The following is a 15426-nucleotide window of genomic DNA, read 5'->3' as shown; positions in this document are numbered from 1 at the left end:
ACTCACTGGCCACTTTATTAGGTACACCTGCATACATGTACACTAATGCAATCCAGTACAGCAGCTCTACACGAACTCTACTTTTACAAGGTTATAACTTCTCAGTTTTGAAGTTGAAACTGTCAGAAAGGGGATTCAGCTCTGTTTATTATGGAGCTCATAGTGGGTAGAGGAGTCGTTCTGGAGTTCAGCTGTTAGGTTACGGTGTCCACTTACTTCTGGCCAAACCGTGTGTTTTTCTTATTGCAGACAATAGTAGGCTATGACTCGATACTGTTTAGCAGCTTTCTTAAAGGCTGTATTGAATGTAAGAACTAACTGGACAAACTCAGCATTTCTTTCTACGCTGTGATATTCGAACATACAGACAATGACCTTCCTAAAATCACAATTACTGCATCAAATATTTGACAAGAGATACTTTCAGAAGGGGCTTCTGAAACAAAGTAATTTAGCCCAAACTCCAGTGCCCATTATATGAAATCCTCCCCCCACGTACTTCCTCAGTGATTCATTTCCATCCTAATTTCAACTTGTCCAACTCTTTCATTCTCTAAATTATTCTTCCTTTTAGCACCAGGCTTGACCCAGAAAAACAGCTTCATTAAGATGGATTTCAGTGGGGAGGAAAGTTTTCTTGTGCAGTGTTTTAAATAATAATCCCAGCAAAATGCAGGAGAGAACATGTTCCCCTTTGCATAGTGGAGAAACTATACACAATGTTACAGTGACGCTGTACATTAGTAGCATCCATATCAGCCTTCAAACACCTAAAATTATGAAGCTATCCACCATCAGGACACCTCAACAGATTTTGCTCCGAGGCTTCGTTCTCCTTCCAAGCCTCGTTCTCACCTGTTACATAAACACAGATGGCTATAAAAAAAACAAGAACTCATACAATCAGCTCCAGAAAAAGCTACAAAGAAATAACAGACAGATGGCAGGAGACAGAGTGTCAAACTGAAAAAATACAGAAAACTGTTGTTCCTCTATTGATTCCCCTCTACTCCTGGCATCTGTTAGAAGAGAGGAGGAAGACGAGGCATAAAAGGAAAGACTTGAATGAAGGTAGAGTTAAAGGAAAGTAGAGGAGGAGAGAAATATATTTTACTACTTTACATTGGAAACGCACAGACAGAAGTGATTCCACTCACCCGCTCATAAAACTCTCCCTTGATGAGACTGGCAGCGATGCGACTGACAGCGTCTCTGTTATTGGTGACGTCTGGCTGGCTGAGGGCAAGGCGGGCAGCTTTAGCAGGGAGACCAGCCTTTAGGTACAGGTTGATGGCGCCCTGGAAGTCTCCCTCCTTCTCCTTCACTTCTCCGGCCTTCTCGTCTTGACACGTCTCCATTAACCAGCGGTAGTAGTTCACACGCAGGGTCTCCAGCTCCGGGTGGCCCTAACGTTGTTGTTGGGGAGAGCGAGGTTATGTTTAGTCAGAATCAACTCTCCAATGTCAACCTTAAGGTCTGGATAACTGTGGTGGGCATCATGACACTTCTGCATTTTGACATTTGAAAGAATGAACAAATGACAAACAAACTGAATAATCAATGGTGAAATCAATAAGTAGATCTGACTTTAATGAAATCAGTGACTGTTACACACTGCAGCCTCATGATTGTTAAACAAATACTCATTAATTCATTAATGCTGAGGGCTGACACATTTTAATTTCAGAGTGAGGTTTCAAAGCAACAAGAACACGATGAAGCTATAATCAAGTCAGTAATTTATGTTTTGACGCCTCGAGAAGAAACACATGAAAGCAAGCAGCATTCCTGGTATAATTAGACCTGTTCTGGATCCCTTTAGCAAACTGTTGCAGTCAGAAATTGCACAGATCCAGGACCCACATATAAAGTATGTACTGACAGCCATTGTGGAACAGAGAAGCGTGGTCCTTGGTGGGCTCCTGCCATCAATCGGTTCTGCAGTAATAGCTGTTGTTTCAGTAACTGCTCTACACGTCTCCACAACATGTTTCTTAAAATGAGAAACAACAACCCAACCGTCCTCAGGAAAACTGTGTAATTACGAGGTAAAAGTCTTCATTGACGGGTACCTTGGCTTCAGCCACAGCAATGCAATCGTCCCACATATGGAGATCCTGGTACATCTTTATGGCTTCATCGATGGCATTCTGCAGGAAAAAGCAGATATTAAACACTCGGCTTAGTGCTGCACAAACACCAGTCGACTCTTTGGACTCCTTGATACAATGTGTCAAATCAAGATCCCTGCTCACAGGCCAAGTATCTGATCAGCAACAGATGGTTACTAACAAAAACTGATTAAATAAAGGGAACTAAAAGCTAATTGGATCTTTTTTAGACATATCAAAAAATGCATATTAAATAATGAACAGATAACCAGATTGTTAGAATTGCTGAGTTTTTGCAGCATCGGGTTTGTTGTAAAACCTGAACTAAAATTCTTTAGTAATTAATTGCACAAGTTAAAGGGTACAGAGGCGGATTTGAACTTCCACGCTGTCTTTGTACATCATACTGAACACAGTGGGGTTTCTGACCTACCTGCTCCATGTAGTGCATCTCAGCCAGCTTAAAGTCCTTATCCAGGATCGCCACGTTAGCTTGGACTTGGTAGAACATTGTCCCGTCTCCTGCCTACTCAGAAGAGACACACAGAAAAACATGGCACTAAGGAACAAAATGCACTGTACAAGACAAATAAGGGAATAAATGGAAATGTTCTCATTTCTTCCCTGAGATTCAACTGCAATGAATTTCATAAATATTGATTCCAGTGCCATTTTTTTGTCTCCTGTGCTCCAAATTCTGGTTTTCATCTTCCTCGATGAGAAACATGAATATTTAAATCCAATATTGAATTATTCAGCTTTTAAAAAGCTGTTAGTGTAGAAAACTGGTAGTTAGCCATTAATCCAAAAATGTTAGAATTTCTTCATAGGTCTTTATCTGCTGTCTGTCTATATAGTATGATCTGTGTGTGTGTGTGTGTGTGTGTGTGTGTGTGTGTGTGTGTGTGCTGATCTGAAACACACCATTTCCTGGGAAACTTTGTCTGCAATCTGGTTGGTTTGGTGGAGGAAACGAACAGTTGAGACGTCACCTAATGCAGCAAAACACCTAGAAACAAGACAAAACAGCAACCACATGAGGAACATGAAGAGAGTCACATGGTCGAAGGAAATACTGGTCAATGCTGTGGAAAACGATTCACTTAATGAACGGAGATAAATTCCAGCTTTTGTCTAATTAGCCTTTAGATGAGCTGCAGTCTGAGCGGCTGAGAAATGAAAAAGCACATCTTTGCATTTGGCCACTTTATTACCAACTCTCTCTGAACAGTTGCATCAGATTAATGAACAAGTCATGAAAGAAAAAAAAGTTTTAAAAGTCCCTCCATGTCTTGCTTCCCACCCTCATTAACATCTCTTCCAACCCACCCCAGACAAAATCGTTTCTTTACCCGATTTATGCAAATCAGCCTGATGCCTAACGAACAGCGTATGCATTATTAATGGCGGAAACGTTTCTCAAAACAGAGAGAAATAAAGATAGAGAGAGGTTGAAAAATGCATATGATGTGTATGAAATTAAAGAAAAATGTCTTTGATGATTAATGAAGTTAGAGGAGGAGGTCAGGCAGGGACACAGCATGTGTGTGTCTCTAAAAGTGGGCTTTTCTTATTGCAGGTGATGAAAGTGCCCTTGTTGTCTCCTCTGTCTCCAGTCTCAGAGATAAGACTGACACAGAATGTAATTAACTCAGAGACATGGACATTAGTTTAAAGGGCTTTGTGTGTGTTAGTGTGTGTGCGCGTGTGTTTGCTGACCTTTCTGCGATGTGCAGCTGCCGTGCATCAAGAGCCAGCTTGCTGAGTGTCTTCCACATTGCTTCAGTCTCTGGTGACATCTCCAGTGTCTCAAGGAATGCAGAAGCTCTGTAGATGCACACACACAGGCCAAAAACAAAGATGTCACAGAGCATTTTCTCCACTTCTTCATGTCGGAGATGCAGTGTGACAAGCAACATGAGAGCATTTGTATCCTGACTACAAACACAAACCAGCAGCAGCATCAGACTTGTGTATTCATTACACAGACCTGGGTTCAAACTACAGTTCACATCTGCTCTGCTTCAATGCCTTCGGGCAAAATCTGAGGCATAAGTTATTCAAAAGTCAGTGGCAGGGCTGACACGGTGTCCTGGAGGCTGCAGCCATGTGTTTTCCACTTCCACGTTTACACATTTATGGATTCATTAAATGCTCTGAAAACATATTTTGCTGTTGGAAGGGGTTGGAAGGTCGTCAGAGAAGCAGTTCAGACCAGGAAACACAGTCTGGGTCATAGAGGAACATTCTGAAGGACACGTTAACTTTGTCCTTTTGAGGGGACAGTGCTGGACAACACAGGAGGGTCAGAGAACAATTCTTCAGCTTCTTCTTTCCATTTGAATTAGAAAACACAGCATATCAGGCAAAACGTTTGATTAGTATTCCAAAGTCCAAAACTCACCAAATTACAACCCAAACAAACTGGTTTTGATGATTAATTTTTGTCCACACGCCTAATTATGATTTCCATGCAACTGAGCTTCTCTTCATATCACATTTATGAAAATCCAACCTGTTTTTTTTCTGTTATGTCCTATGAGTCATAAAGGCAAAAACCTGTTTGCTCCAAACTTAATAAGTTCCACAATTTTATTTCTAACCATGAAGATAATCAAACATACTGTGCATGTGCACACGTCCCAACTCACACAAAAGTTAGTTTTATTAACACTTAACGTAATATCATAAATTAAATAATTAACTCATATTTTGCATCATACTGCACATACTAACAACAACCTAACTGGAAAAGCTAAAAACAGCTTAATAAGAGCCAAAACTGATATTAAGCTCAGTAAATAGCAGCCAGCAGGTGGAAATGACCATCACACAGAACCACACAGCAGGTGATGCAGCCTTGATACTGGTGCTAAAGCGGAGAGAAGCTGTGGAACATCATCGACTGCAACAAAGGCAGAGACAACGCAGGTAAGGTGACATAGTAAATGTCCTTGATCTAAGGACTGAGGACTGCTGTAAATGTTACAGCATAACATCTGTGAGTGGCAATTTAATCAACTGAAATGATTAGATCATTTACATTTCTATTGAAATCCACATTTTAGAAGCTTAAAGGTTTTAAAGCCACAGCAGTTAAACATAGTACCTGTATGTACCTGTCCCATGCAGCACTGCAGGGACTCAAGATAATCCCACTTTAAGGTGTTTGTAAATGAAATGTCTTAAGTGAACTTTGATAAGTTTTGGGACTAAAGGCGTAAAGACATCTTGCTGCACTGGTGGTCAATTGCTAACGAGAAAGACAAGTAATGAAACTTTTAAATGTTTCCACAAAAAGAGTTCAGAGCCAGAGTGAAGAGTTCAGCTGCTGCTCCTCCTAAATGAGAGGTCAGACATAGCAATTTCAGCCTCTGATAAGGAGACTCCACGAGAGGATCGTTTTGGAGGCGTTGAAATCGCGGCACACTAAGGCCCTGGATTCTATCTCCCAGCTGGCCTGGTGCTGAGGAAACCCTTAAGAAGACCCGGAGGAAGCTGCTGAATAAAAGGACATCTGGCCTGTTCTGCTCGCCCTGCTGTCACAGCCACTCTGACCCAGAAAAGCAGTGAGTCCATGAAGACACGGACGGGTGTTCAAACTTCACAGCATTCATCATGTCAGATGTTAATGTGAGTGGTGGGTCCGAACCCACCTGTCATAGTCTCCATCATCGATAGCCGTACCAAACTCAATGAGGCCTTCGTCCAGTGTGTACGTCACCGTGTTGACCCCCTCCATCACAATCACATCCGTCTTTCCGTCAGCTCTTTCTAGATCCACAATGTCCCCCTGACGAAAAGAAGTTACACCAGCTTCATTTGGATTTAGAGCGAGTGATGTTGCAGTGTTGAAGTATAAAGTACAGTTACACGAGCAGCAAACTGTATTTTACTTGAGCTTTTTGTTTGATGCTGTGAAGCTGCACTTATTTCACAGATTAAGATGTGAATTATTAATACACGTTATCAGCTTTGTATAAATGATGATGATGTTAGAGAATAAACTTTTAAACACACATAAAATAATTACAACAAGTTCAATTTGACCAACCACAAAAATACCATCCAACTTACTGCACATTGATGAATTAGTACAATTAATCAAATTATATAAAGCATTATAACACAGACAGAGAACATTCTGGATCATTTTAGATACTGTAAGTACTTTTTACTTTTACCGTGCGGTACATTTATTTCAGTCAAGTATCTAAATAACTATTTCAGCTGACCACCGTGTTCACCTGCATGTTCTGGAAGGTTCATTTGCGTTGACTCATTCCTTTGTCCTTCTGTGTGAACTCGGCTGTGAGCTGAGTGGTTAAAAGGCCAAACACAACCTGTAAAGCCTCGTCAATCTGATTGACACCTGCTCTGCTGTGTTTCTCTTTTGCTGAATAAACCTCAGCATAAATATCATTTGTAAGCTGCATTTGCAGTTTTTGCCACCACAGACCCCAGTTTACCTTTGATTTTTTTATGCCTTTTTAATGCATTTATGTAACCTGATAGACGTGTTTCGTTTTTTCCACACACACAAACAGGAAATAGTCTCACCTTGATTGGGAACATGGTGATGCTCTCTGGACTGTCGATACTGTACCAAATGCAGAGGTTTCCCCTGTTTTGGGCGACCACCACATCGCTGCCAGGCACCCATTGGACATAGGAGCAGAAACTCAGCAGAGTGGTCTTCACACAGGTCTCTATGTCATAGAGATGGAGCTGAGGAAGAGGACAAAGAAGGTACAGACATCCAAATCCTTAAAATCACCCTCATCAAATACAATGTTGTTAAAAGTAAAGTCCAGTGTTTGGAGACACAATGGAAAGTCTGATTATTCCATAGGAATTGATTGAAGTAGATTTACTAAAACTTGACACCTGCTCAATACGAGACCATTATTGTCTTAGCAACTGTAGCTACCAGCAGAGACGGTGTTTGCTACAGATCTAGTTCAGTCCAGGTTCCCAAGCATCTTTTTGCACAGCAGAATTTCCAAAAGACTCAAGGCAGAGTTTGTCCTTGCATTCGCTGAGACACATGTACACAATGATTGTCTTCATTGTCCCGTTCTCTGTCTCGGAAAGTTCAAATTCCCATCAGCATGGCTACACTGCTTTGTCCTGAACAAAGCTGATTAAGGCCTATCAGCTCCATGTGAATGTTCTTGATGAGTTGAGATTATGTAGATTCTATAAGCTACAGTAGCTCCCGCAGCACTTAATATGTACGCGTGTGTATGAGAGGCTGCCCGCTGTTGTAATCAGCTACCTTAATATCTCCCGCTCCAGCATTTTTAATAATGCTCTATCTATAGTTTCACCCTGGAGTTAAACTGGCCAACTTTAAATGCAGTGAGTAAGAGCAGCCTTTAGTCCAAGTTATTTTAAAAGCGTGTTTAAATCCCAGAACATGAATGTAAAACGGCACTTTTTCTCAGTTCTCACAGGCAGATTGTTGAGGTAAAGGGTCTGAGCCAGGTGCTTGTGGCCACACTGACAGAAATGGGGGAAACTTTTTCACACTGTGTTGTCTTGTGCACACGAAGCTTAGAATTTGATTATTTCAAAAACGACATAAAGTCTCTGAGTAAAAGTATAAATTCTATGATCAGTTATGAATGAGAGATAATTATGCTCTGTGTGTTTGACATTGTTAAGAAAAGTGGGTTTTACAAATCTTATTACCACAATAAAAACATTTTTACATTAAACCTTTCTTGGTTAATTTATGGCTCCTCTGTGGTAAAAATGATGAATCAGCCGTCATTCAACCTGGACGACGACACACACTCTCACGTACACACACACACAGGGCATGTTTGGGGGGATGGGAGCAGACAGAACTTGAAACATGCTCCTGACCTTTGTGTATGTACTGTTCTACTTTACTTACTGCTGTACTAATCATTGTGTCTATCATCTGCTCTCTCTGCCTTTAGGCCTCAATCCCCTTGTTTCCACTCTTTCAATCCCTCAGGGTGCTGAGGTTTCATTCTCACCCTCAGCTTCTTGTCCCTGAACAGCAGTTTGCGTCCGGTTTCGTTGAGCTCCAGCCAGTCAATCTTGGAGTCGTGGCTGATGGTTCCCAGATTGTAGCCTGCAGCTAAGTCCACTGTGGGCAGAAAAGAAATGGTGGGTTAACTGAACAATGGATCCGGCTAAAATTGGCCTTTTATTCAAGATTAGATATCAGCCAGTCATTTTTTAATTATCCACGATTGTATCGGGCACAGTGAGCAGTTTCTGCACTTTAAAATCAAGTTGATATCAGTCTGCAGATATGTGGACTGTATTTTTAATTAAAACTGGATATGGTCCACTCAGGGGATGGAAATGATACAGTTTAATGGATTATTTATTGCAATTATTGTACTTGTAGCAGTTTAGGAGTTTGATCTAATGGTCAGGAATGACAGGCAAAGGCGTGACTAATGTGAAAACTACAGTATCTGTGTGGTTAATAGACAAACTCAGACATTACTTAATGATTCATGGAAATAAAAACAAACTAATGGCAACATCATCAGCATCCTACAATTTTCAGATGTCCTATAATGACTTAGAAAAGCTGCAGACCCCACACAGCAAAATGTTCATCTGTAAGAGTTGACAGGGCTGTTGATCAAAAGTGGTGACTCACTGTTACTTGTTGAGGTGCTGAGGATTCTTGATCTGAAAATCCACTTAGCAAGCTGCTCAGGCCTTGAACCAAAACTTGTCATCCGCTAAAGATTTAAAACTGCAGTTGCCATTAAAGGTTGAGGCTGGTGATATGCTAGATTTTTCAAACAGCACATTGATCCTACTAACAAATCCAGAAACAGCTCATTTCTCACTGCACCACAGACCCTGACAGTGTGAGGAAATTAGTGAGCCATGAAAATAGAGATCGTGATGCAAAGGTGTTAAACCCTAAACTGAGCATATCTGAATTTAGACGTGAGGCAGGAGAGTTTTCTGCACGTTGAAAAAACCTCATTGAGACAGTGTATCGTAAACACGATCTATGTATTTTTTTGTTGCTTGAGGAAAATGACTGACTCCAGTGTGTTGGCTCCAACACAGCACCACAATGAGCCCACTCCTCATACTCATCCTTACCGACAGCAATGGTCTTTATGTCAATCAAATAAGCAAGCTTCTTGCTGTCTTCAGCTCCTCTCTGCTTCCTCTCATTCAGTCGGACGCTGCAGACACACACACACACACACACACACACAGCTTAGTGTAAATAACAACTTGGTAAACCACTAAAGCACTGAGTAAAACTGAATTCAATAGTGATTAAATAGAAAAAAGTATTAAATCCAGCTTCAGCTCTGCATAATTGGCTTCAGCTGTTATTGTTCACACTTGAAATCCCAGGATACATCTGATCATGATGTTGTCATTGCTACAGTGTCCAGCCAGAGGCAAGGAGCAGGCAGAGTATTCTGAAACCTGCTCGTCTCAACAGCAATCAACCATTAGTCAGTCACCAAGGGACTGTCAGTCCTGTCACTTTTGACAGGTCTGAATACATTAACATACACCAGCAGACTCACTCACTAGTGTGATCTGAGATTTCTGCCCAGCTCAATACAGCCATCTAGTGGACAGAGCTGGAAGTAGCTGATCAGGAACGATGACAGACTGTGGTCCAACTATGGGATTATTCTGTCTGGTTCTACTGTTGGAAATGTACTAATAATCTGTAAAACATCATTCAACAACATATGCATATTTTAAAATTCAAATATTATTCAAAGCTCTATTTTGAAATTTTGTGCCTCAACCTCAATGTGTTATGGGGAATTTGAGCCAGAAAGTAAACAAAGATTTGTACATTGGGAGATTTCTGGGATTCTTACAATTCTGACATCACAACAACAGTAAGTCAGTGATCAGACTCCCTCATCCAGGTTTGTTCAATGGAACAGGACAATTGTTCAATTGGTGTACTTCTGTGTAATTACACCCACCTGATGAGATGAGGGTTCATAAATTCGGTTCTGACGGATCCTAGGATCTCGTTGTTGCTGTACTCCACCAGGCTCAGCTCTCCAGCATTAAAAATCATGCCCACCTGAAAACACACAATGCAGTCAAATACAAAAACTCTGGAGGTGTTGGGATGGAGGGGGGTCGCTATCCAGTCAAATTCACAAGAGTTGAAATCAAAACCTCTTGGTAGACGTCACTGCTTTTACTTAATTATTCAGTAAATATCATGTGGTGAAACTTTCAGTGGATAAGAGACTTTACATGCAAATACTATGTTTTCAACCTGCACAGTGTGTGTAGAGAGTCCACTATGTGCTGTACTCTGTGTGTACTTACTGTTTCATTTTCAAAGAAAAACTTTTCATTTCCTCCAGAACTGGGCCACGGCACCTGAAAGAAGTGAGAAGATGAATCAAGCTCTCTGCCTGGCTGGATGATACTATGGTGAGTGAGTTAATGTGTCAGTTCCACGTAAGCAATGATTTAAGTCCTACTTCACTCAGTTTATTTGTCAGCAGGTCTCCCAGCAGAAGAGTATCAGAGGTGTGAGCCACCAGGTAGCGATCCTTGCCCATGATCTTGACTCCTTCTATCTCATACCCGTAGTAGGACTTTAGGACCACCCGAGTACCTGTGGAGAGGTTCCTCACTATCACCTAGACACGGAGGAAAAGCAAATGAGGGACGTAAAGTAGATACAAGAAGAAAAACACACATTTATTATATATATATATTCATTAATTGAAAACCTGAACATGCTGTAGCTAAGCAAATACAATGGTTTCTAGAAAAATCCTCAATTTCTGTTGTCCATGTCCTAATTATGAAATTCAGAGACTGATTTGACCGGAATATGGTCAAATTCATATAATCTGTTTAGTGACAAGAGGCAGAATTCAAAGTGAGGCCTGGAATTGTTCATTTGGTCCTTAGCTTGTCTGACTGCTCCCTTATTTCCCATTTACCAATAGTTGGAAGTTTTATGGTTGAGACAGATATTTAAGTTTTAATTTTTTCTTGTTTCTGACTGGTTTTACCTGGCTCAGGCTCACATAGGTCATCTCAAACTTCTTTTTATAATTGACTCTTCGCAGGCAGCAATCAAACAGCTCCACTCCTCCACACAGTGTCCCCTGTCAAGACACACAATAAACACAAACATACTAAAAAACCTAAAACACATTTAAAATAGATGATTTTCTTTTTATGTGACAGTAACAGCAGAGGAGTTAAGTGGTATCATAAGGTTTTAGAATTTCAGTGCCACAAGCTGTTTACTCCAGGAGTAACATCAGACTAAAACCTGCATCCTTTGGGGACCTGAAGGTCCACGTGCACATGTAATAATAATAACATAATACGACAGAGAGTGTTTACAGCACAGAGGCGGGATCCATCTTTCTTCCAGGCCAAGCTGGTGATGTTGTAGAGGTTAAGAATCTCTTTAGGCTTGGCTTCATCCCACACACCTTTCCTCGGAGCCCAGTTAAACACCCGCAACCTGGGCAAGAAACAACTTGTCACCTGAAACGTCCTGCAATCGCTTTACAGGTAGTTAAGTGTAGATATGAACCTAAGAGAGCGTTTACTGACCGCTCATAGCTGCCGAACACGACCGACTGCCCACTGGGGCTGGAGGCAGCCACAGTGAATTCTCTCTCTGTTCTCTCACGGCTGTAGTCGAAGGTCTGCAGGACACGACCCTCTCTGCTGTACGCCACCACCTTCTTGTCACAGCCGCCCACCACGATGCTGTTTGTACCCCAGGCCATGGCACAGGGTGGGCACGGGTGCATCAACAGCTTCCCCTGTGTCACAGTGTGTTAAGGTGTGAGTGGGTGTATGTTTGTTTTACAGCAGCAATAAGAGGAAATAAACCCTAAATCCTGTATGTCAATAAGGTCGTAGCAAAACAACACGCAATCTACAAGAGAGGGCAGTGAAATAATTTATGTAAAAACAGGAAAATATACAGCTATAAAATAAGGAAAAGAATAAATCTTGTGTGAGGATGTGGCTACCTGAGTTTCCCCTGAGCCTTCATCATCAAAAAAGTAACGTACGACCGTCCCATCAGCATGGCCGGACAGGAGGCCTTTACCAGAAACACTGACACACAACAGAGATTTTACAACAACTGACCGAACCTTTGAGAAAGACACTGAACGACAAATACACACGATGCTATAAACTAGGTTTTGATCAGAGCTGCACGTATTAAATATTTGTACTATGTATTAAATACTTATTTACTTGGATGCCAGCGAGACAACACAGGACTCTGTGCCATAGATGGTTGAAGACTTGTTTGTCTGAGTGTTTGCAAGGCGAACCTGTAAATGAAGTCAGAGACATAGAAATTCACACTCAAAACTTCCACTTAAACATACAAATGTGTCAGACACACCTGGTGATGCTACCTGTACTATATGATCTCTGTCAGCATGTTTCTGATAAGTGCTGAAGGCTACGGACTCACCTTGCCATCTACTAGTCCAAACACAATTGCATGCTCTGCAGGCCAAAGCAGGCAGGTTACACCACTCTGCAGTACAGCACATAAAATACCATGATCAGAAAAAGTATATGTGATGCTTCATGACAAAGATGTTACAGAGCTGAAAATTCAAACATGTAACTAGAAACATCAGCCAGTGGGATGAAGCAGATACAGTAAACTACCCTGAAGGTGTGATGCCTCAACAAATGTCCTGAGCATACAGGAGGTTTCTAATGGCTTAATACGGTCATAGCAGACAATTTTAACTTCTGTAGCATTTCACTTAAAAGGTTTGGAATCTTTACTTTTGATCAGTTTCCAAACTTTCAGGGCCTAAAATCTGCCCGAACACCTACGGAACATGACAATTTAGTCACGTGGACAGCAGCATTTTGAATAAATTGAATAAAGGAAGCTTTTTATTTGTATTTGTTATTAAAGCTGGAGTGTGCTGATCAATGACTCTGTGTCACCAGAACATTCCACATTAAAAATTAACATTGGAACATATTTCTAATAAAATTACAGTAAAGAATGCTACACATCAAAACACAAAGAAATACTGCATCTAAACATATTGACTGCGCTGCACTTGTGTTCACTTACCGTCTGAACAAATTTGTTGCAAATTGCTTTCTTGTCCCCCCTGGGAAAGAAGACAAAAATCAATAGAATATAATAAATATTCGTTTAATGCGTGAACATATACGGTATAACAAAACACATTCAGTCAAAAGAACATTACCAATCTTCTCCAATTCTGTAGACAAATATGATGTTGTCTGACTGGCCGATGGCAATTTTGGTGGAGTCTGGTGAGAAAACCATGTCCTTCACAACATAGCTCTGTTTTCCATACTGACAAAAGATTGAATGGGAATATGATTAATATTATTACACAATCAGCGTATTTGTGTCAGGCAATAAACATCCACACTGATGTAATTCACAGAGGATCAGTCCACCAGCTTTTGTTTCAGGATTAATTGAAACCTGCACAGCAAATCTGACTTGATGCATTAGAGACATCAGCAGAGCTACCTGCCGTCCTGTCTCACCTTGGAGTCCAGGGGCTTGGTGGAGAACTTGTCTCTCCTCTCTCCCTGCTCATCGTAAAGCAGCACCACTCTGTCCACAGTGCACACGGCGAACTTGGTGTTGTTCGGAGCCCAGGCCATGCAGGTCACTTTGGCAGGACCCTCCTATGAAAGCAGAGACATTATAGTGTCAGAAGCGAGAACGAGACGATGCCGTGGGCGGATTATCGAACAGGTCCATGGGCTTTAGGACTTCAGCTGTGCCGTCAAGGAACCAGCTAAACCTGCATTGGTCAAATCGCATAACTGCCGAAGTGACAAAAGAAAGTTAACGCTTCGTTACATCTTGTCATTCCTGTTTTATCTCGAACATTACTTAGTCCCACTTTTTAACTCCGACTGTGTGACAGCGTCAGCTAGCGTTAGCTTAACTCACCTGCGGCGTTAACAGCGTCCTGAGATGCTTCAGTTGCATGTTCGGAAGGTTTTTAGGAAGCTCGTAACATGGACGAATGTTGTTAGTGCAGTAATGCGCTAGATACGGTAGTTTGTAGTCACATTTTCATGAGCCGAGCCGAGCCGAGCCGAGCTAGGAGCTAGCTGTTAGCAGAGAACATCTTCGCAGTAAACATCACCGAGATCTCCTTAGTTACCGGGGACTTGTGGTGCATTTACAACTGTGGGAAATTCCAGCTGCAATAATGACGTTCCGCGTTTCACGAAATTCAAGTGAAAACAAGTAGTTATTTAAGGTCATGCTACATTCCATAAATATACATAGGCAATCTAGATGTATACCCCGAACATGTCTGTGAATCCCTGAATCCATGTCTCGGTCCTAACGTCAGTGTAAGGATCGCTGTGTGTGTTTAATGTAAAACCTTTCCACAACCATCAGGAACAGGTTTGTTAGTTTACACAGCCCGATGATAGGGAAGAAAAGAAAAAGAAAAACCCAACTTCACTGATATCTACATCAAGAGTTGCATTGTTAATAACAACAATGTTGTTTTTTTTTTATTTTATTCTAACATGGATGATCGGTCCATGTGGAAATAGTATTAAAACTGTTTAATTACAATATGGGAAACAGGCTATGGGAAAGATTCTTTCAGCATGGAAAACAAATCAGTTACAGTACCAATTCTAAAACCTGGCAAAGACCAATCCATCACATCCAATCCATCACACTATAGATATTAATTAAGTAAACATCTGTTCGCTCCATTTCAAAGTGGATTCTGTTGCATGTCTGGAGTCAGAGATTGGGAAAGCTCAGTCAAATAAAGAAATGGTTGTAGCTGTCTTTTCTGAATCTTGAAAAGGCTTATGATATGTTATGGAGGGAAGGGCTCCTTATCAAATGAATATTTCAACACTAATTCCATAAAAGAATTCACATTCACAATAGAACATAAACAACATATCAGATGTTGAAACTGAGCCATTTTACCATTTCAGGGAAAATATTGAATTTGATGGCAGCAATACATCTGGAATAAGTTGGAACAGGGGCAACAAAAGGCTGGAAAAGTAAGTGCTGAAAATCAAAAACAAATCGAGCAGCATTTCAGAAAGGCACTTTTCGAATGTAAAGATGGGCAGAGGTTTGCCCATCTGTGACAAACTTTTTGGAACAGTTTCAGAGATCCCTCCATATAAAGTACATAATATCATCAAAAGATTCAGAGAATCAGGAGGAATCTCTGCCCACAGGGGACAAAGCTGAAGCTCAAAACTGGAAGCATGGAATCTTCAGGTCCTTAAATGGCACTGAATTAAAGAC

The 15426-nt window shown here is 41.1% G+C and overlaps 1 protein-coding gene across 1 annotated transcript in view; it reads right to left on the bottom strand.

The window, feature by feature from the left end:
• The window catches only part of LOC137102608 (intraflagellar transport protein 172 homolog), a 29743-nt gene extending 15440 nt beyond the window's left edge, over positions 1–14303 (bottom strand). The window contains exons 1-22 of the mRNA XM_067482281.1: positions 14077–14303; positions 13662–13805; positions 13349–13461; positions 13210–13249; positions 12583–12648; positions 12357–12436; positions 12125–12212; positions 11697–11911; positions 11481–11604; positions 11141–11236; positions 10598–10759; positions 10440–10493; positions 10082–10185; positions 9222–9307; positions 8120–8232; positions 6672–6839; positions 5768–5904; positions 3831–3938; positions 3036–3120; positions 2545–2637; positions 2073–2150; positions 1158–1406 (exon numbers count right to left, since the gene is read on the bottom strand). Of these exons, the coding sequence (XP_067338382.1) occupies positions 1158–1406; positions 2073–2150; positions 2545–2637; positions 3036–3120; positions 3831–3938; positions 5768–5904; positions 6672–6839; positions 8120–8232; positions 9222–9307; positions 10082–10185; positions 10440–10493; positions 10598–10759; positions 11141–11236; positions 11481–11604; positions 11697–11911; positions 12125–12212; positions 12357–12436; positions 12583–12648; positions 13210–13249; positions 13349–13461; positions 13662–13805; positions 14077–14115 (2442 nt within the window). The 5' untranslated portion in view covers positions 14116–14303. The remainder of the gene's footprint in view (positions 1–1157; positions 1407–2072; positions 2151–2544; positions 2638–3035; positions 3121–3830; positions 3939–5767; positions 5905–6671; positions 6840–8119; positions 8233–9221; positions 9308–10081; positions 10186–10439; positions 10494–10597; positions 10760–11140; positions 11237–11480; positions 11605–11696; positions 11912–12124; positions 12213–12356; positions 12437–12582; positions 12649–13209; positions 13250–13348; positions 13462–13661; positions 13806–14076) is intronic.
• Positions 14304–15426: the final 1123 nt, after the last annotated feature.

The sequence above is a fragment of the Channa argus genome, chromosome 17 (assembly GCF_033026475.1).
Source record: "Channa argus isolate prfri chromosome 17, Channa argus male v1.0, whole genome shotgun sequence".
Taxonomy (NCBI): domain Eukaryota; kingdom Metazoa; phylum Chordata; class Actinopteri; order Anabantiformes; family Channidae; genus Channa; species Channa argus.
This window is presented reverse-complemented; position numbering and strand designations above follow the sequence as displayed.